The sequence below is a fragment of the Electrophorus electricus genome, chromosome 6, assembly GCF_041902795.1.
Source record: "Electrophorus electricus isolate QZ-2024a chromosome 6, ASM4190279v1, whole genome shotgun sequence".
NCBI classification, from domain to species: Eukaryota; Metazoa; Chordata; class Actinopteri; order Gymnotiformes; family Gymnotidae; genus Electrophorus; species Electrophorus electricus.
In genome coordinates, this window is record NC_137502.1 from 12,672,501 (window position 1) to 12,692,306 (window position 19,806).

Genomic DNA, 19,806 nt, shown 5'->3' on the forward strand with positions numbered 1-19,806 from the left:
CAGCGTCTTTTCTGAAATCGCTTCAATGAACTTCAGCACAGCCTTGGCCTAGAACCCACACAAACAAATAAAATGAATGGAAATCCTGTATTTGTATCCCCCCCCCCCATTATCAACACCTTCAAAAGTAGTTTTGGTGATTTTTAAGCATAGAAAAATAGATGGAAAAGGAAACAAATTATTAGTACAAACAACAAAAATCTGGATCACAGAAGATTCTGTGTTGAGTTTCAAAATTTGGGACCAAAAAAAAATCTGGGTGTACCTGGTCCATGGTTTTACAGCAATCCACTAGAACGCCCACTGGCTGTGTGTCCTGCAGGGATTCCTTCAGGTCCTTTAGCTCTTGTTCTCGTGGTGACAGACCGTCATCCTTTTGGTAGAGGCACAGGTCATGAGGCTGTAGTGAATGTACTGAAAATCATGTTTCACCCAGATCTTACCTGTGGTTTAGGTGGGACAGGCTTGATGTTTGCAATGTGCTTAGAGATAGGCAGAACGTTGAGCTGGTCATCAATGACAACACAGGCTTTACAGGAGGAGAGAGACAAGATAAATCTGTGAAGATAAAAAGATGTCAGCAGGAAAACACTAAGACATCATTAAGGTGACATTAAGAAAATAGTAGGATGACATTTGCCAACTGGACAGTTAGCATGATTTAGATAAAAATGCAATACAGGTATTCAAATACTATAATAACTTCCACCACACACTATCTGAAAATAAGTTACATTTAAGATCTAAAAACTGAAAAGAGATCCTAAGATCCCACTGACCTTTCATTGAACCTTCCCACAACATCCTGATGAGCCTCTGTCCGGTAGCGAGAATGGACATCCTGAAAGCGACAATGCACAATGCCAATCAGACTTACATTGACAAACATTTAAAAGCTTTCTAACAAATGTTGAGTGTGCCATTCACCATTGTCATTGTGTAGAGCTGCTTCAGGGAGTTCATGGTCCTGAGCAGAATCACTACAATGCCTCCCCCTTCCACTGTCTCAACAGTCCGAGCCAGCAGGTTGGGAGTTAGAGCCTCAAAGTCCTTTAATGAAGATTGAAAAGGAAAGATATTGCACTAAACTCCACAATAATTGGGCATCAAGAAGGCAGTAAGCATTACCAACCTGTAGAACACACATGCCATATGTGTTGCCCAGGATTTTGTGAGTTTCGTTGTAGTAACAGTAGCGGATGTTGGTGGCAGCAATAAAAAGTTCAAATGGGTCATCTTGCTTCAGGTTCAGAGTTCCAGTTTTGATTTTTTTCTGAAGCTGCCGCATCCGCTTTTTACGGTTACTGCAAAACAGTGATATAATGTTTTCTTGCCCAGTCCTGAGAATTCCCCAGATGTGCCAAGCAACTAAGTACACGAATATCTGATGCAGTGGGTTAAGAGATGGATAGAGCAAAACTATGATCAGTCTGGGCTCCCTGGGTAAAGAGCCTTTCTTCTATTCCAACATAAAATCACAGGTACACACTGAGCTCTGCAGTCATACCTGCTAAAGCCAAGTTCTTTCTTATAACACCACAGGACGGACGGTCGTGCTCGCACCGTAGCTTTGGAGAGCATGTGGTGTAGAATGACAACCTAAAGCGCATATGCACATGGAACAAGTGTTCTTTACACAGTATTGACTGACTATCAAAGCTGATTGGTCTCCAGTATCCATGTTAGTTATCGAACTTGCCTGGTCTCTGCCGTGATCACCGACAATGACAAACATTGTGCGATGAAGCTGTGCGACTCCATTTTCGATTTGCACACGAATCCGATTATCAACTTTTTTCCGATACGTTGCCATGGCTTTCTATTACTAACAGAATTGAATAAGATTTAGGACATTTCCACCATACCAAGCGGATTGAAGAAAAAGAGCAATCTAGCTACCTCGGATGGTACGGGCTGTACGCCACAGTATTAGCTAGCTAGTTTGTTAGATAACGTTAGCTAGTAAGTTTCATACATCTCACCACCTTAGTACAATTTCTTTTATATATTTTTTACGTAAAAGCCGACAAATTTTTAAAATCCGCATAAATCAAACCTCAAATACTAACAAGAACAAAGATCCACTTAAGATCAATTAGCTAACTAATTTCAAAATATAAACAATTCCTTTACACCAAGATATCACACATGCTTTATATGCTCACGTGGTACGACAGCGCTAGAGAAGACGTTGTAATTCTGCGACTCAAAGCAGAGGAAGGACCCAGAAGCATGCATGTAGCTGTCTTTACTATGACCGACACCCCTTCAACAAGCATACACCCATTTCTCATTTAGATTAGTTTTATTCGTGTTTTCCCATCGATAATCTGTTACATGTTACACATGTCTTGCATATCCAGTCAATAGTTACTCCATTGTTTTTCTTTGCAACATATGACTGCAAAATAACACACCTAACAGTAGAGAGGCAAACTGTTAAAAGATTGTAAACATGTATTAAATAAACTATATAACAATAAATAATATACATTCCTGTGTATAGGGGACCTGCTTTTAAAATAAGGAAGACATGCACGTTTTAAATACCGGATGCTTTGTGGAAGCTCATTGAGAGCGTTTGCGTTTAGTTTGGCAATCAGTGCTATGACGCTGAATATTTTTTGTTCGTTTTAATCAGGATTTGATGGGTTAGACAGTTACACATGTGTGCATTAGAAGAGTGATCATATGCAGCTTGTAGGTCTGTAACAAACACTTAATCTTTAGACATAATGTTTAGATAGCCTAAGGTTTTATGGAAAATATCCCATTTATTACACTGACACTTCATGATTTTCAAATTTTAAGCCATAAATGGCCTGCATATATCTTATTGCACAAGTGAGAGTTTGGGCAGTCAGTTTGACTTGTAAAATGTAAAATTACGCTTTGGAATTTTAAATACTTGAATAAGAATTTTGAGTGTAAATATGTATTAAGTGATCCATCAGAGTATATTCTGCAACAGTTGTGCTTTATAGGGCCACCAACACCATGACTGCTCATTTAAATACATTTCAATTTCATATACATAAAAACAAACAAACAAAACTATTAGAGCAAAGTGTTATGCAACACATCTTTATTGAAATTCTTAAAGCAACATCAATATACAAATTGAAGAGCGGGGGCTTCTTTAAAATGTACCAAAAATTGTTTTTAAAAATTAAAATGTATTTTAAAGGGACCAAACAAATTGGGAAAGAAAGCAGTATTTCCGGGGATCAGATCAGCAGTGGCAGGTATTTTGCTTTTTGTTTTTATTTTATTTTTTTACAAAAAATAAATTAACGATTCTTTACGAAATCAAGTTTACAGGCCATCTTAAAACCTTGACAGTGAATTTTCAACTGATGTCCTCTCGCATTTAAACATAGGGCGATAACCTAGATTAAGCTTAGTCCTTGACTATGCTAATCTTTCACAGGAACATTACCATAAACATAGTAATTAGGTTCAGGACTAGACTTGATCTATGGTTTTCCAGATAGAGATTTAGCACTCCTACACTACACAGAATGTTAATGAAGTACTGCCAGTGTCATTTTTAATTTGCTTAATCTGTGTCCAGAAAACGAATCCTTTTCATTATTATTTTTTTTTCAATCATGCCAAAGCAGGTTTTGATCAAATGGCAGGAGGAAAAATACCACTGATGGAAACAAATGAAAGTGTGAGCTGGAATATATGCACTTTCCATATCTGACCGAGTGTTCACTTAAGCCCAAGATATCAAGTCACTATAAAAGTCTCTCAGGACCGCATGGCCTGGCCATTTCCTCGTGGGACTCCTCGAGGACCTTGTCCAGTGGCACGCTTATAATTCTGTTGGTAACCGTCCTGTAGAAAGTATATGACAATTTATTACTTTTGTAATTGTTTGTACCCCTTATTTCTGCCTGGATCAATGAGAAGTAACTAGAATTCAGAAATGAATTAATAGTAACCTTCACAGCAAAACCTAATGCGTGACTAGCACATCAACAGGATCTCTTTGGATGTTGCATGTCTTACCCTCTGGTAGTTGCTGTTCGAGTAGTCTCGAGCAGTATTGAATTGAGCCTGTCCATAACCAGAGTTTGGAGCACCAGAGAAGTTTGGCCGGTAACCATCATAACTTCCTGCAAGTTAAAAAAAACCCCAAACAAACACAAACTACTAGTCATTAAAATGAAAACTACTGTTTACTTAGGAATTTGGTGAGCTGTTTGAAAAACAGCTTCTTTTTGTTCTTACTCTCAGTTTGGTACCCCTACCCTGTCCAACTTCATACATTGCACCAATGAATTAAATGGAAAAGGAAAAACAAGTGAGCCAACACTCAAAAAGCAAAAGGGACATATTAATCTTACAAGAATCCAGGTGATGCAGCACCCTGGTAGTCAGAGCTAGAGTATTTTATCATCATGTGCGGATACCTCTACAGTGGCCATCTCACTGTACTGTGGGACAGGCTTGATGTACATCATGTATAACCTTCACACCTGATAACATCCAAGTGACGCATTGCACACATACTCTACCTCTGAAACCATTGGATGGTCCTCGGTAACCGTTGATCATACCCCGGGAGTTGCGAGGCCCACCACGAGGCAACGCACGGCTGTTGTAGAAGGACTGGGTCTGCCGGCCAAATGCGCTCCCCTGACCTGCTGGCTGCTGAGACAACGACTGCTGGCCTGTGGAACTGGGAAGAGACTGGTCTTGGAAAGCACCAACCACTGCAAAAGAGGAAAACAAGCAGATAGACATTGCTATTCAGAGCAGATTGACAGACTCATCTAAAACAAAGAGGGATTTTATCACACCAATGTGATATAGAGGAAGCACCACAGCACATTGTCTTGGGATTATCAAGATAATGGACAAAGCTGTCCAGAGTTAGTGTTGAATAGTGCTCACCAGCCTGGAGCTGCTCAGACTGCATGTCTGTCTGCTCCACGGGGTGCTGCGTCTGGCTGCTAAAACTCTGGCTATAGCTGCCTGTATACTGGCTGCTCTGCTTGAGAGAATCAGCCTCATTGGCTGGTGGAACAGGTGCATTAAGATTGAATACCTGTGGGGAAAAAAAGATCCAGGATATAGAGTTCAAATTAGTTAACAACCCAGATCCAGCCAGTTCACTGGGGGGGGGGGTTTCTGTACCAGTACATTGTTATTATGAAGGTGGCAAGCCTAATTGGCACAGTTCAGGCCTGTACTCTTGACAGCACATTACCGTTTGCATGGACTGGAATGGTGCTGCGTTGACGTTGATACCGCTGCTGTGGATGGGTTTGGAGCTTGGCTGGAACACCTGCGCGTTCTGGGAGGGACCAGAGAGAGCCGCAGAGGGAGGAGGCTGCTCCACCAGCGACATGGATGCCTGCAAACAGCACAGACTTAGCACTGATGGGAATAGCCTCAGGAAACATCAGACGCCCACACTCTGCGAGATACTCAGAAAGCAGCAACCAGCGTGCCTAGATGGGAATTTTTGGCCAGCATTTCTGCGTTCCGAGGATGAAGGCTGCCCCATTTGGAAGACAGCATGAGACAGCTATGGTTGCTTTAAACTGGCTAAATCTGAAGGAAGCACTGCACAGGAAATACATTAATATATTTCTGTTAACAAAACTGCCATAAACACAATGAAGTTTAAATTATTCAGCTACTAAAATGTAAGTTTCCACACATGGTACTTGTATCCTAATATCATCTAACTGAATAATAATGGCATGAAATCTGTAATATTCAACCTTACCCTACATGAACGTGTGCTAACCTACCTTTCGGGTTAAAATGCTACTCAAAGGAAGGCACCTTCAAAGACTATGACTAATCTTGAGGCATCCTGTTTTAAACGCAGCATTTCTTAGCCACCTAATCACTACTGACAAACGACGTGATTAAACGGCTGACCATTCACCTGAATGGGGTCGATGGAATCGGCCTGTGGCCGAGGCTCTGCTGGGAGTGTGGGCTGGAACATAGGAGGTGGTGTGGAGTAGGCCTCTGGGGCAGGGGGGACAATGGGAACCTGAAGCACAGACAATGCATTATCAAACACCTCTACATGCATGATTTTCAACACTGAAAAAGCCACACCACATAACATCAACCAGCACCTTCGGATCTCTGACCCAGATAATGTTTAGTAGTGTTGTGACAGCCCAAAGGCAGACATGCAACTACTTCCTGCTTCATTTGTACAATGAGTAGAAGGGATGGAATCATTCAAATTTTTCAAATATAAAAATATAACAACTTGAAAGAAAGAGCTAATATTTGTGTGTATACATTTTCAAACACACTACATTTCAGATGAGGTGTCACATTTTAAAAGGTTTTAGGGTGGTGTGCAACGAAAAACAAAACAAAGACAAACAAAAAGGACTTTTATGGAACTTAAATCAACACCACGGGAGAGTACAAAGTAAATTTTTATTCTGTAATGTGTCAGCCGTCAGTAGCAAGACATTCTAAACCCAACAGAAACTACACATCAAAATATGCATTTGACATGGCAATCTGACTTTATAAACTTCAGAGTGGAAAATACTTTGATCCACACTTACTTGTGTGGGTTCAGGCTGTACAGGTATGGTAGGAGACGGTGCAAGGCAGGATTCTGGATGAACTATGGATACAGTAAAGTGACATTGAGTACATGAAAGGTGCTATACAAGTCTAACTTAATATTATTAAAGCCACCATGATTAACACTCCCAAAGCTGAAAGACAGTTTTGTCACAAGCCAACATGACTCCAATGAGCTTTTCCACAGCTGCTGTACCAACCTGGTGGGCAAACCATCTGTGGCATCTCCATACTCTTGGTAGGCTTCATAGGCTGTGCCGATACGATAGCCGGGTCTATTGGCTGAGCGTCGAATTCTAGCATGGAGTCCTGAGTAAAGAGAACATTTCAGCAGTGCTCATATGCACAACTGTTGTATGCAAACAGCTGTGATCTTACTTACCTGCATGAAATTGTAAGGGCCCTGCATCTGTGCCATGAGGTCTTGAACCACCTGTTTTCTGACTAAGGGGTCTGAGGAGGGTGTAGGGGTCACAGAGGTTTCCGCATGGGGCTCTGGAATAACGGGGGTCATCTGATCCGGCTGTTGAAGGGAACTCGGCACCTGAACAGTGAGAGGGCTGGAGTTTATTGTTGAAGGAAACATGACTACAGAACTAATTAAAAAACAAAACTAAAACAAGTCTAAACAGCTCAGTGCTGATTTTATATAATCTCTTACTTCAATTTCCGCACTCCATTTGTCTCCTTGTTCCTTCTCACCGTTGCTGTATGAGGTTTCTGGAATGAACTGTCTATTTACAAACTGATCAGACAAAAAACACCACGCATTACACACATTTGTGGCATTACACAAACAGGGCTGCATTTTCAGGGACAGCTTCAGCTGTAACACTGTGCTTCATGTGCCTCATTGGAAAGTCAAATCTAGCAGACATCCTTGTAGCCCTTAGCAATACAAGAACTGGCCCAGCAAGTCAGCTACTGGACACTTTTGTTGCTGATAAGTAGTAGGTTAAACAATCCAATCAAAGGAAACACATCTGCACTGCAAATCATATCATAGACCAACAAAAAGCACAGTGCAGCCTGAGCATATCAGCTAAACTTTAATGTCATTGTCTCCCACCCGCCATATATCCATTACGGACTGTGGGAGCTTCAGTTTTTACCTCTGTAGCTTCCATTAGAATGGGCTCTGCATATCTTTCAGTCATTTCACCTTCTGTTTCATAGGATGAAAGTTCAGATGAGTTCATATTGCATGTAGAGTGCATCTCCTTAGCAAGCTAAAACTTGTGTTTTGTAGTTTTCACATGATAAGCAAAACAACACTGCTCACTCAAATGAGCAAACATGCATTGGCCTTTATAAAAACTGAATATGGACAAATATAAAGCAACTTTTCAGCAAAGTTCATAGTCTAGCTACTGAAATAGGCCAGTACGGAAAGGTCTGCAGCCCAACAGAGAGAAGCAGTGCAGCAGGAACATAGCCAAGACAAGCTAGAGATGCATCTTTAAGGTATGTAAATGTAAATCTAAATATAGAAGAGAGAGAAACAAAATAACCATGATCTAAAAATATAAAATAAATAATCTTGAATCTGCCAAACCCTGTCACAATTAATTTTCTCAAGTATAAATATTGGTTACTAGAAACCTTGAGGATTCTTTTGAAGTACTGTAACTACTATAAAAAGTCTACAGCTTTTTAAACTGGACAATATGAAGTCAATGACAAGAGCAACCTGTGTCAGCCTGCTGCTCGTCTGCCTCAGAGGACTCTGCCACGGCTGTCTGCTTCTCCTCTTCCTCCGTACACACGCCATTCTGATGAGACTGCACTTGATCAAAATAGCCACTCTGCAACACATGCTCCAAAATCTCCCTCAGGGCTTTATCTGAAAGGAGAAACCCGATATGCTCAACACTCCCACATTAAATGGGCATCTTACCAGACTAAGCAGTCTGCATGATTGCTTATCTTTCTCATTCATGACTGAGTGAATGTCTAATTGCTAACTGACTAAGTCAGTGAGCAGCTTAGTTTAGCAAATTACTTCCTTTCCCTCGACATAAATCCACTGATATTCAGCATTATACTCAACAAAACCCCGGCATCCAACACATTTTAGAGGAAGGGTCGGAGGGGATACAAGTACACAGACAATTTCTAATTACAAAATTAACTGTGTATTAAAATCTGGGGGTAGACTGCAACTCAATTAGTGCGACATGGGTCTAATCCAGTCATTTACCTGAAATGTATCCTACATAACCTGAATGATCCTTGCACTTCTATACTAGCCAACAGTAGCTCTAATGTATGCAGAATTCTTTAAGCACAGTAACTGAAGCATTATGACAATGTGAAATTAGACCCCCTCGCTACCCAATTATTTCCACATACATGTTGTTCCTGCCACAGCCTTGTCCTTGCCTTCCAAGAGGTCCCATAAATGCTGTGAAGCTTCTTGATACTGGTCGGTTAACCTGTGTGAGGGTCACATACACTCCTTTGTTAATGGAAAACCTGCCATGTTGACTATGAAATAGCTGCTTGAAGGACAAGAGGAGAACATGCATAAAATATAACTATTTCCCATCTTAGGTAAGTGTGTAGATCTGAGGGTCCATGGGCACTGAGAGTTATGGTAAACCGGGATGTTATGTCTGTCAATTCAACCCTCTTTTGCCAATCAAGTTTGTTGACTGAACAGAGTTCTGATGTTCCAGGGTGCCCTCATGCCAGTGTTTCCTTCTGGCTCTATACTTTTAGCTGTTCTGCCATAGCTAGATCTGCTGGAGCCCATCTTTGCACATTACAGTTCCTCAATATACACACCCTCATACCTAGACATGCCTAATAATCTATTCTCTCTTTCTGTCGAGGTACCTACCCCTGATGTCATGATTTTACTGAGCCACAATCCATCTCAGCTGCCATGGCAACTCCCACCACCCCCTGTTGTCCCCTTCTGTAGCCCATCACACCTCCACCCCAGCCTTTGTATAATGCTGACTGAACCGCAGATGTAGTTAATCATCATTAGTGTTATTGTGGAAAGTGAACGGTGTGCTGATGAGGCCTTATTACACTAACCGTATGGTTTGGTCACGTTCTGGCCCCACCAGTTTGTAGAAGTCATCCAGGGCAACGAGGTCAGTCTCAGTGAGGAGTGCTGGTACGCTGGTTACCTGCACAAGCTCCTGCCGCACACCCTCATCCCCAAGTCGGTCCAGGATGAACTGCAGCTCCAGAACCTTCCGGAGCATCACCTGCTCAGCCTCTTCGCGCAGAAGCTGTTCACGTCGTGCTGCCTTCTTCTCTGCCTTCTGGATCTGCAGGACGCCACAATTTAAACTAGGTTACAGCTTCCTGAGCAGCCAACAAAGTGATGCTTAAGAACTAAAAAGTATTTAATTTCATCCTGCTGAAAATGGCGCTCAAACACATTTTAAAAACTCTACAGTGAGTTCACTTGAGAAGTCTAAAGTATCTGTAATTACAACTTTGCACAAGACAAGTTTTGCGTGGTAGTGGTGTCAGCATTCATGCATTGTAAAATGTTACATCTTTCTTAAGTCTCCAAATTTAATATATTATAGATTTGTACTGGTACTTTTGTGGGAATTCGTTGCACAATTTTAATACAACCATTATATTTTAGATGTTTTTCTCTCCATTTGCTGAAATTTCAATTTGTACTAAATGTTAGTATATAATACTGTTTTTAATGCCTTATAATGAGTCTTACACTAAGGTCACATGGCTGGGAATTCACTACTGGTCAATTTAAAAAGCTAAAAAAGCAATGGTGACACCAACACTGATTCCCATGAACAGTGTGTAATCTTAATGGTTTTTCTGTGGTTGCTGTTTTAAAAGTATTAAATTGCTTACGCTTACATCTTGACTCAAAGCTAGGAAACTTTTATGCAGCTCACGGGCAAACTCCAAATTGTTGATCACTTCCTGGTATTTAGACAGGGCTTCCTACATTAAGCAAGAAACAAAAACAATACTTCTTTCAAGAAAATGACAAAGTTAATGAACGCTAACAGGCAAAGCTATACTACTTGGCTACGATGTTGCATGGGGCTGTGCTTCACTCACAAGCTGGTCCTGGTTGAGACGCTCTCCTTTGTTGTTTCGGGCCTGGTAATCATCCAGCTTGCTCTAAGGGAAGAGATAAGGAATAGAGCAACATTAGAAATATCTAAACACAAGGATGAGAAAACCCTTACAAAATCTTATGGCTAGAAAAATGGACTAATCTCACAGGATGAAATACAGAAAAGCCTTATAAAACTTCTACAAAAGTGATTAAGGTGAGAGCACTTGGATAGTAAGCCAGTTTACAAGATGATAACTAATCTCTTGCCATATTCACACAAAAAAGGTACACAGCTAATAACGCAATTAACTAAAATGTAATAAACAAGGTAGGAATTAATAAGGACGAAATCTTAAACAACCAATACAAATCAAGACATACATACATGACACAGAAATCGTAATTGTCAATTATGTTATGAATGTGTCTTTTACAAAAGCCAAGCAAAAAAAGACCCACTTGTATACACGTACACACAGGAACGAAATCCTGATTACTAGACTAGCGAAAAGCTTGGCATCATGCACCTGTCAGCGACCGACTTGCTTCGATTTTGTACAAAATATAACTTATTTGCCTAGCTTGTTAGATACACGCTGTTAAATGTTATTCTTTTCTATATACAAATTCTTATAAACAGCATTTAGTCTACCTATAAACACTACTAAAACAAATGTTTGTTTAACAATTAGTTAGCTAGCTAACACTAACCTACATATTTTGGAGAATTTTTTTCACACTTCTGTAGCTAACTACGTCCATTGCACAACTAGTCAATTAAGCTAGCGTTATCTAGCTAACTAACTTGATTCCTAAGCATTATGACAAGCCATGACAGTACACATCAGATAAAGATCATTTTAAATATAATTTTTTTCCCAGTTAGCTATCTTTCAGTGACGCTTTCGAGGCATCTGGCCAAGCCGCACTGTGCAATACAAAAGGATAAAAGTTAACTGGCTAGCCTTACACGCTATCATAACTAGCCATCAGCTAATACAGCAAACAAAATTTGGGTCTGTATGATAAAATACAGCTAAGCTGTATTAAGAAGGCTAGCAATACTATTATTAAATATAACAATTCATATCGCCATAAATCGTGCTTTCTTCGTTATAAACCAACTAATCGCATCGTACCGTCGAGTGAAACATCTACAAAAGCCTGGATAGCTTGCTGGGTTTTGTTCAAAGCTAAGCGCAGCAATGCTCGTCAGTAACGATAGCTTAGCTAGCTTCCAAACAATCATGCTTCCAAATCGAAATCTCAATTTTTCATAGCGAGAGCTTGAAGTTAGCTTTAACTATTACCAGGAAAAAGGACATTACAAGTAAAATACCCTTCTTAATACATAGATCATGAAAAAGTAATCAGTCTAGACTAGTTCATTTGATAAGTTATTAGCTACACTTCACGTTAGAGTGAAACATCTAACCTAACGTCAACACTCTTAGACACTGAATACTTGACATTTTGACTCAGTTTACAGACATAATTTATTGAATACCAACAAAGAACCGACTATAACAGATGCTCAAAGTTAGAATGCAGCTTCCTGGAATAACTAGTTTTTAACATGGTTGTTGACACTGTAGCGGTCCTATGTATAACAAAGCTTTTACTGAAATGACAATTTTAATATTAAGCCCAGATCTAACCATTTAAGGGCTTTCTAGAGAACTAAGAATAGAACCAGTACCTTCTTTTTCTCCATATTGCGGACTTTCTTTTCAATGACACTTAACACTTGCTTCATGGCTTCTGACTGGGAACCGGATAGTTGATTACTGCTTGTGATTTGGACCATTGATGCAGGAGCGAGTCCCACTTCTAGGCTGGCAGACTTGACAGTCTTATTGCCATTTGTTGCCGAGGGCATCTGATCAATGAGATGAAAAATTTTAAAAAATAGGTTAAATAAGAGCACCCTGTCATTATCTTAAAATATGCTAAACCAAACGTAAAAGTCGGTCTCGATTGTTAGCCAACGATCGCTTTGCTACTGCATCCTACGTTATATAATCTTCTTATTAATTTCTCTAATCATATAAAATACCTGCTAAACCTCAAAATGAGTGTACTTCAAGCGAAATGGAGCCAACAGTACTCAGAACATCCGTTTCGTTTAATAAGATCATGATGCTAATCTAAGCAGGCTCCGCGACACACTGTGCTTGGAAGAGGACGATGAACAAAACCTTATAACCACCGTTTTATCGGGTAGGTTATCCAGCTTCAGTTGAAGAATAATTATACAAAACTACCCAAAGACGATACTAGCGCAGATATCCCTACTAACATATCTGACATAATATACTATAGTTCGCTACTACTTGTTTATTAGCGAGTTTCCATAAACAGATATGTTAGCGTTAGCAATCTTGAGTTAGTAGCAAAATGCTATCTTATCTTAGCTAGGTTAGCAGTAACGTATTGCACGTTTGATATGCAAATTGAGACTTAACGCTATTGCTAGCTAGCTAGCTAGCTGTATTGCTAAATAGACGACTAGCTATGTATGAACGCAAACATAAATTAGCTAGCACATCTCTGCCTAGCTAGCAATGCCCACCTAGCTACATAGCTAGCTTCACCTAATAACGGTTTCAAGTTCAGTCCTTACACTTCGTACATATGCTTACCTTTATGCTCAATATGTCCACAGGGATGAAAATTAATCAGATGGGGATTAAAAAATAGTTAAAACGTTAACCGTGTTGCTTTATTTTCAATTTCAATTTACTGTGGGATCCGCCCCGCCGGCCTCACCGACAACTGAGAACGAGCGAAAGTAGATGAAAAGGTTTATAATGAAGAAGGACCCTTTCGAAGCTGTCCAGGATTTGCCTGTGACACTATTCTAAGATACTATGATTGTATATCACAAGGCCAAGGTTCGACTAAGATTATATAATAGTTACAAGTGAACGAAATTATAAATATTTGTATGGCTAAAAGTATAATGAGATTGACAGTTAATCATTAAATTTTAAGTTTGACAGGCGAGAAACGACTCCCTTTCCAATTTTAGTGTCGCCAAAATGCCTTCAAGTAAATTTCTAAGCTGTTTATAACTTAGCTAGGTAGCTAGTTATCTTACCTACCGTTGGCCGTTACACTTATATATGTCTGAACTAAGTTCGTTTCAAGCACATTTGCTTTTTGTCATATGGTGTAAGAAGATGTAACCAATTTAATAGAAACTTATAGCTGTGTGAGCGACTGTTTATGTGATCAGACTGTACGTCTGAGCGGCCGTCTGTTCCGGATGACTGCGTGCCGACCATAGACTGTGTATATATAATACAATCTAAGGCGACGACCAATGAACCGTTGGTAAAGAAACACTGAACTTCTAGGCTATAGCTGACTAAAGCAGTTAGCCAGCATGCTAGCTAAGGCACCGACATACCTTACACGGAAGTCAATGAAAGGCCAGCTATCTTTCTGATAACTCGAAAGCTGATATTAACGATCAGCCATCATGCTCTGACGTCTCTCACCTTATTTGGTGCCGAAGCGAGTATCACAAATTACCAATTGATATAAAATGTTTTAGTGGGAGCCATAATAATTAGCAATTATTTTAGTTATTTTACTGAAATCATATTTCCTGTGTGTCTCTCTTGATAAGCAATACTTCGGGGGCAAAGCACTTGGCACTATAAATCTTCAGAAGTTCAGGAATTGATCTAAATCAATGCCATACAGTAAATCTAAGCATGTAGAGCAGCAATGTTTTGTGACAAATCGAAATAGACAGTGTAACCTCAGCCAGCCTAAGGGCTAGAAATAGAGATCTGTTGCGAAATGTGGCTTGTTGCAATATGTTTTATGACAGGCACGGTGCTTTCCATAATTACTTACATACATAAAAAAGAAATTTAAAAGTTGTACAAATATACTGATGATGTCTCCTCGATTGGTGACGAAACGTCTGCAATCTAATTGCCAAGTTCGGCGAACAATTCAGAATCAATAAACAAGAAATACATGAAAGAATGTTAGTTACTTATCATCTTGGATGAAGGAAATAAATATCTCGGACTTCTACAGATATCTACAGCGTTATCCCGTCATGAACTGACCACATTTCAGTTCGGATAGTGTGAAGACAAACTATAATTGTTATTACGGCCCTTAAACGGACGTAGTGTAGCGGACAAAGTATTAATGTTTTGCATTCCCAAGCAAATATTTTTGACATTTACGGTGAGTTTCAAACAAGTACCTAATAAATGCAACATAAACTGCGCTAAAAAATTCAAAAGCTATGCTTCATGAACCACTGGTCAACAGAGACCCCCTACTGGTCTATGATTGTAGCAGTTCCTTACATAACTAACTAAAACGCTTTATCCGTGAGCCACCCAGCATATCACAGCGTGTGGAGTATTATTATTATTAATTATAATTAAAGAAATACGAAAAATTAAATATGATTACTGTGAATATTCTATTCAGATCAAGCAATAAAGATCAGTGATATAAATGTTAATGTTCTTGCCTATTATTCAATAAGCAGTGAATGTCAGGATTTTCCAGATTAACACAATATTTTCTTTTTACTGTTATGCCTATAGAGGATAACTTTTCAAAGAGGCTCGGGTCAATTAAAAATGATACATTAGTTGTAGAATTGAATGACTGTCTTGGGTCCCAATTTTGGTGCAACAATAATTGTAAAAAGCTGTAATAGATGGTTTTTCTATGCTATGTTAAACTATACTGCTTAAACTAGAAATTACATTAATGTTTACCCATATATGTGTAAAATCTATGCCGAAATTACATTAGTGTGTGAGATGTCAAAAATGTCTGTCTTGGTGTAGAGCGTATTGGTCTATAGGTGGCGACAGAGACCTACACAAACACTGCGTGTAAATAACATACAATATGTTGTAGTTCTAGTAGATATTTTATGTCATATTAATTCACCTTTTCTCAAAGCATTTTTTTCTCCCCATTATACTTTAACCTATATGTTGATGTAGAGTGCCTGGCCTCATGGTGTCCTGCAAACTTGTATGATCCATTAGATAAGAATTGGGCAAAGCCTTGGTAGAAATACAAATGGTATGTCCATTAAGTCTTTATGACACACCCAGAAGTGTCCAGAGTGGACAAATGCGCTTAAGAACTAATGCTCTGTGGTGTAACTGCTAAAGCTACCCCCACCCCATTCCACCCCACTCCCTTCTGCACCACATGCAAAGACCAAAAAAAAAAAAGAGAGCTGACATTATCTTGTACTTATATATTCTGCAATACAGTCTTCACCTATGCAGTCTCACTACTTAAAAAGCTTGTGTTTACCATAATAATTAAAATACATACTTTTTCAGTGGTACATATTGCAGCTTGGCAGACTCAAATATAATGGTTGTACTAATAATTGTACTACTAATAATGGAAAAAAACATCTAAAATATAATGGTTGTACTAAAATTGTACAACAAATTCTCAAAAAAGGACCAGCACAAATACTATAACAATATGCAAAATGTACAATATTATTGTTAGATTCAAATGCTAAATGATAAAATAGTAGAAATACAGAATCTCATGCCTTTTGTAATGTCATTTGGTTGCATGATCATTTGTTTGTTAAAGTCATGAGAAAGTGTTGTTTTTCTCATTAAACTGTCTGAAGACAGCTTCCTACTCATATTGGTTAGTCTATTTTTTTATTCTGAACAATTATTTTGTTGTAGTTCACAATATGATTTAGTAGGAGAAATTTGATACATTTTATATTTAGAATAAAGCTCTGAATTGCATGTTATTTTGGAGGACTGAGTAAACTAAGCAGTGGCATTAGGAAAGTGGACTGCACTTGAGGTTTTCTTTGGCAAATACAGGAAGCAGTTAACATGGCTGCTCCTCACTTTGATAGCACTGTCCAATTGAAATGGTGTTTTCTTTTGGGGATAATACTGATTAAAGGAGAATCCCATGGGGAAGTGAAGCTCCATTTCAACGAGTGACTCATTTCCGTAGCCTGCTGAGTTTCAGTCAGTTAGGGGTAGTCACCCATTTCAAAACTAAAAGTCCCTCAGACCTTTCTGCTGATGACATTTGAAGAACTGGTCATTGATCTTCCTTAATTTATATACCATTGTAAAAATGGATTATGTGCCTTTCATAACAAAGGGCTAAGGGGGTCCAAACAATCAAGTTCACACAGGCAACTAAAGAAGGAGCCAAAAATCACTGAATCTAAGATTAGGCAGGAAGCAGTAGCCTGCATATTGCTGTTGCAGAATATGTGCTATCTGACCGTCAACAACACATCCAGACGCTCTCCCTACAGGAAACTGGTTTAATCAGCCTGTGGTGGATCACTCACAAGGCAGCTGGGCAGCTAATTAAAACAAAGTAGGCAGAGAAATATTAAAAATATATATTTGCTGTTTTTTCTGACTAATGAAGTTAGAATAGAAAAAAAAAAAACCAATCTTCTTATATACATATATAAGTACTACGGCTTTCTCTTTTATATATACACAACCAGATATTTTATTACATGGCAATACCATGTCAATTTATAAGTTCAAACGTCATCCTAAAGACTGTAGTAATTATCCTTCACAACTTAAAAATAAGGGAATTCCAAAGATTTAAAATAGAGGAGTAGAGGCGTTCATTGTGAGAATGTTACAGTTATTGTGGAATCAGTTGATACAAATGAAGTGACAATAAGTGACAGTGACCCAATGTCCAGATATCCACTATGGCTCAGTCCTCTACATCTACATTGTACTGGACAGAAACACTGAAAAGCTTTGAGAACCAGTAAAAGGGAGTTATGGCATTTACATTTACTTGACACCTTTATCCAAAGCGACTTACAGTTATGACTGATAACAACTTGAGCAATTAAGAGATAAAAGCCTTGCTCAGTGCCCAACAGTGGCAACTTGGTGGTGGGGCTTGAACTGGCAACCTCTGATTACAAGCTTTGTTCTCTTTCCTGATGCTATACTGACAATTCATATTTTCAAGTTTCCTTTGGCCAGATATTTCTGAAGTCTGGCCAGATATTACTGAAAGCACATTTTGGGATACGTTAAATAAACTTTTTATGTTGAGGTAGTGACTGAAAGGTTGTTATCTTTAACAGATTATCAGCTTTAAGAGACATGTACATATGCCTACCATGAACAACTAGGCTTATCAAACAAAATATAGGAAACACTGCAGGTGGTTGACAAAATGTGTTTCTCAGATGTTCCTCCTTTTACATTGAACATTTCTGTTCATTGATATGTATCCCGCGGTTAATGCCAAGCACAGAAAAAGAGCAATTAGGTCAGTCCTGGATTAAACTACAACAATCTTAGTAAGGAAGATCTTAAGTTTTTGTTGTTATTGAAATATATACTTGCTGTAACATATCTACCACATCCTCAGTTGGTACTGAGGGAAACATAAGACATTGGTAGGTTTTTCCTGTCCTGTACCAATGCTGACAGGCAGGGCTTTCTGTGGCACTTTAGCAAGCGCCATACTCCTATCAAGCAGGGCCATCTGGAGTCATCTAGCCTATCAGAATCCAGTAGAGTGGCTAAGCACAGAGAATAGGAAGTCAGCATGACTGTGAACACCTCCTGCCAGGGTTCATCTGTGCTCATTTCCTGTATATCCTCTGTGTTAGCTGTTTCCAAGCCACAGGAAGCAGTGGACGCCTCACATTCTCAACAATGCTATGTTATTGTAACATGAACTATTGGAACAAACAGCTGAAGTGATTAGTTGTGAGAAAGCCTGGCTGGAGTAGGTGGTGACCTAAAAGCTCTAATAACACATTCTTTCCATCATCTCTAATCACTGGAAAGTAAGATTGTCTTTGCTAAAATGTCAGAGTCTTAATATTGTTGTTGTTGCCTGTTTTATATATATATATATATATATATATATATATATATATATATATATATATGTGTGTGTGTGTGTGTGTGTGTGTGTGTGTGTGTGTGTGTGTGTGTGTGTGTGTGTGCGTGAGGCATTGCAAGTCAGGTACGGAGGAGTTAGCTGGTAATTTAGGTCAGGCCGGTCCGAGGTTGAAAACAAGAAGCAGAGTCCGGGTGGTGTCCAGGGATCAGGCAAAAGACGAGTTCTGGAAAACAGGCAGAGTTCGGAAACCAAGAAGACCAACACGTAAAAGAAAGGCTTGGCATGCAACATGAGAGCAGCAATACTTTGCAAAGAGAGTGCGAGGGAGGGGATCTTAAATACTAGGGTAGCAATGGTGAGCATAGTCAATATTAATTAATATTCTGGTGAACCAGATTGGAGACGTCTGTGGGAAGAGGTGGGTGTGGCAGTGCAGGGATGATCGTGGTTCATGAAATCTGTGACAATATATATTCCCCACTCACCCTCATCCAGACGGCCTCTTTTTTTTTGGAGATTTAAATTGACCTTTTTAGCATTTGGCAGACACTCTTATCTAGAGTGCTTTGTTATTTACTGTAGCTTGTAGAATGTATCCTAGCCAGTACAGTAGGTTAGAGTTCAAGATACTATTGAGCTAGAATACTTATGAAATACAGGGACCAATGCTGATGCCTGGAAGTGCAAAACATGTATAAACTCTATCTCAGACAACGATAAGTGCAGTAACAAACAATATGAAAGTATCTAAGATGTTGTTCCTAGGATCTGCTGGAGCCACTCTCCCAGTTTATGGGTCACAATCCCTAGTGCTCCGATTATTACAGGAACCACTGTTACCATTTTGTCAGTCTGGATCTGGAAGTGCAATTGGAACTCTCCACCACCTTTGAGCGTGTGTCCCACTTTGACCTCAGAACGTCCAGCCCATACTTGGCACAGATGTTTCTGTATACTATGCCAGCCTCTTGGTTATGACAGTCCATGCACACTGCCTGATGGCATCTTGTTATTATGTGCTGGATTGTCTCAGGGGTATCTTTGCACAGCCTGCATCTGGGTTCCTGTCTGGAGTGGTAGATCCCAGCCTCTATTGATCTTGTATTCCGACCCTGTTCCTGTGCTGCTATGATTAGTGACTTTGTGCAGTCTTTCAGTCCAGCCTTTTCCAGCCATTGGTAGGATTTCTCCACATCAGCCACTTCCTCTATTGCCATTGGTACATGCCATGCAGGGGTTTATCCTCCCATGATGGTTCCTGCTCCTCC

At 39.5% G+C, this 19,806-nt stretch overlaps 2 protein-coding genes across 4 annotated transcripts in view; both read right to left on the reverse strand.

Moving 5' to 3' along the window:
* Positions 1 to 2,201, reverse strand: part of nat10 (N-acetyltransferase 10) — a 17,478-nt gene extending 15,277 nt beyond the window's left edge. The window contains exons 1-9 of one of the 2 annotated variants that reach the window (XM_027008826.3): positions 2,166 to 2,201; positions 1,700 to 1,825; positions 1,508 to 1,599; positions 1,133 to 1,304; positions 928 to 1,050; positions 780 to 841; positions 444 to 558; positions 266 to 373; positions 1 to 48 (exon numbers count right to left, since the gene is read on the reverse strand). The exon at positions 1 to 48 is cut by the window's left edge and continues 86 nt beyond it. In XM_027008826.3, the coding sequence (XP_026864627.2) occupies positions 1 to 48; positions 266 to 373; positions 444 to 558; positions 780 to 841; positions 928 to 1,050; positions 1,133 to 1,304; positions 1,508 to 1,599; positions 1,700 to 1,813 (834 nt within the window). In that variant the 5' untranslated portion in view covers positions 1,814 to 1,825; positions 2,166 to 2,201. The other variant, XM_027008825.3, reaches the window with a different exon arrangement.
* An 856-nt stretch (positions 2,202 to 3,057) lies between these two features.
* Positions 3,058 to 13,444, reverse strand: caprin1b (cell cycle associated protein 1b). 2 transcript variants are annotated; one of them, XM_027008802.3, is made up of 18 exons: positions 13,285 to 13,444; positions 12,342 to 12,521; positions 10,642 to 10,704; positions 10,435 to 10,521; positions 9,628 to 9,866; positions 8,935 to 9,017; positions 8,273 to 8,425; positions 7,695 to 7,747; positions 7,244 to 7,327; positions 6,965 to 7,126; positions 6,783 to 6,891; positions 6,561 to 6,622; positions 5,912 to 6,022; positions 5,222 to 5,368; positions 4,906 to 5,059; positions 4,527 to 4,724; positions 4,018 to 4,124; positions 3,058 to 3,843 (listed from the first exon to the last, which is right to left on the reverse strand). In XM_027008802.3, the coding sequence occupies exons 2-18, from the start codon at positions 12,519 to 12,521 to the stop codon at positions 3,757 to 3,759; spliced, it is 2,079 nt and encodes a 692-aa protein (XP_026864603.1). In that variant the 5' UTR covers positions 13,285 to 13,444; the 3' UTR covers positions 3,058 to 3,756. The 2 variants fall into 2 exon arrangements, with proteins under 2 accessions (XP_026864603.1, XP_026864602.1); XM_027008801.3 differs by having other exon boundaries at positions 10,429 to 10,521.
* Positions 13,445 to 19,806: the final 6,362 nt, after the last annotated feature.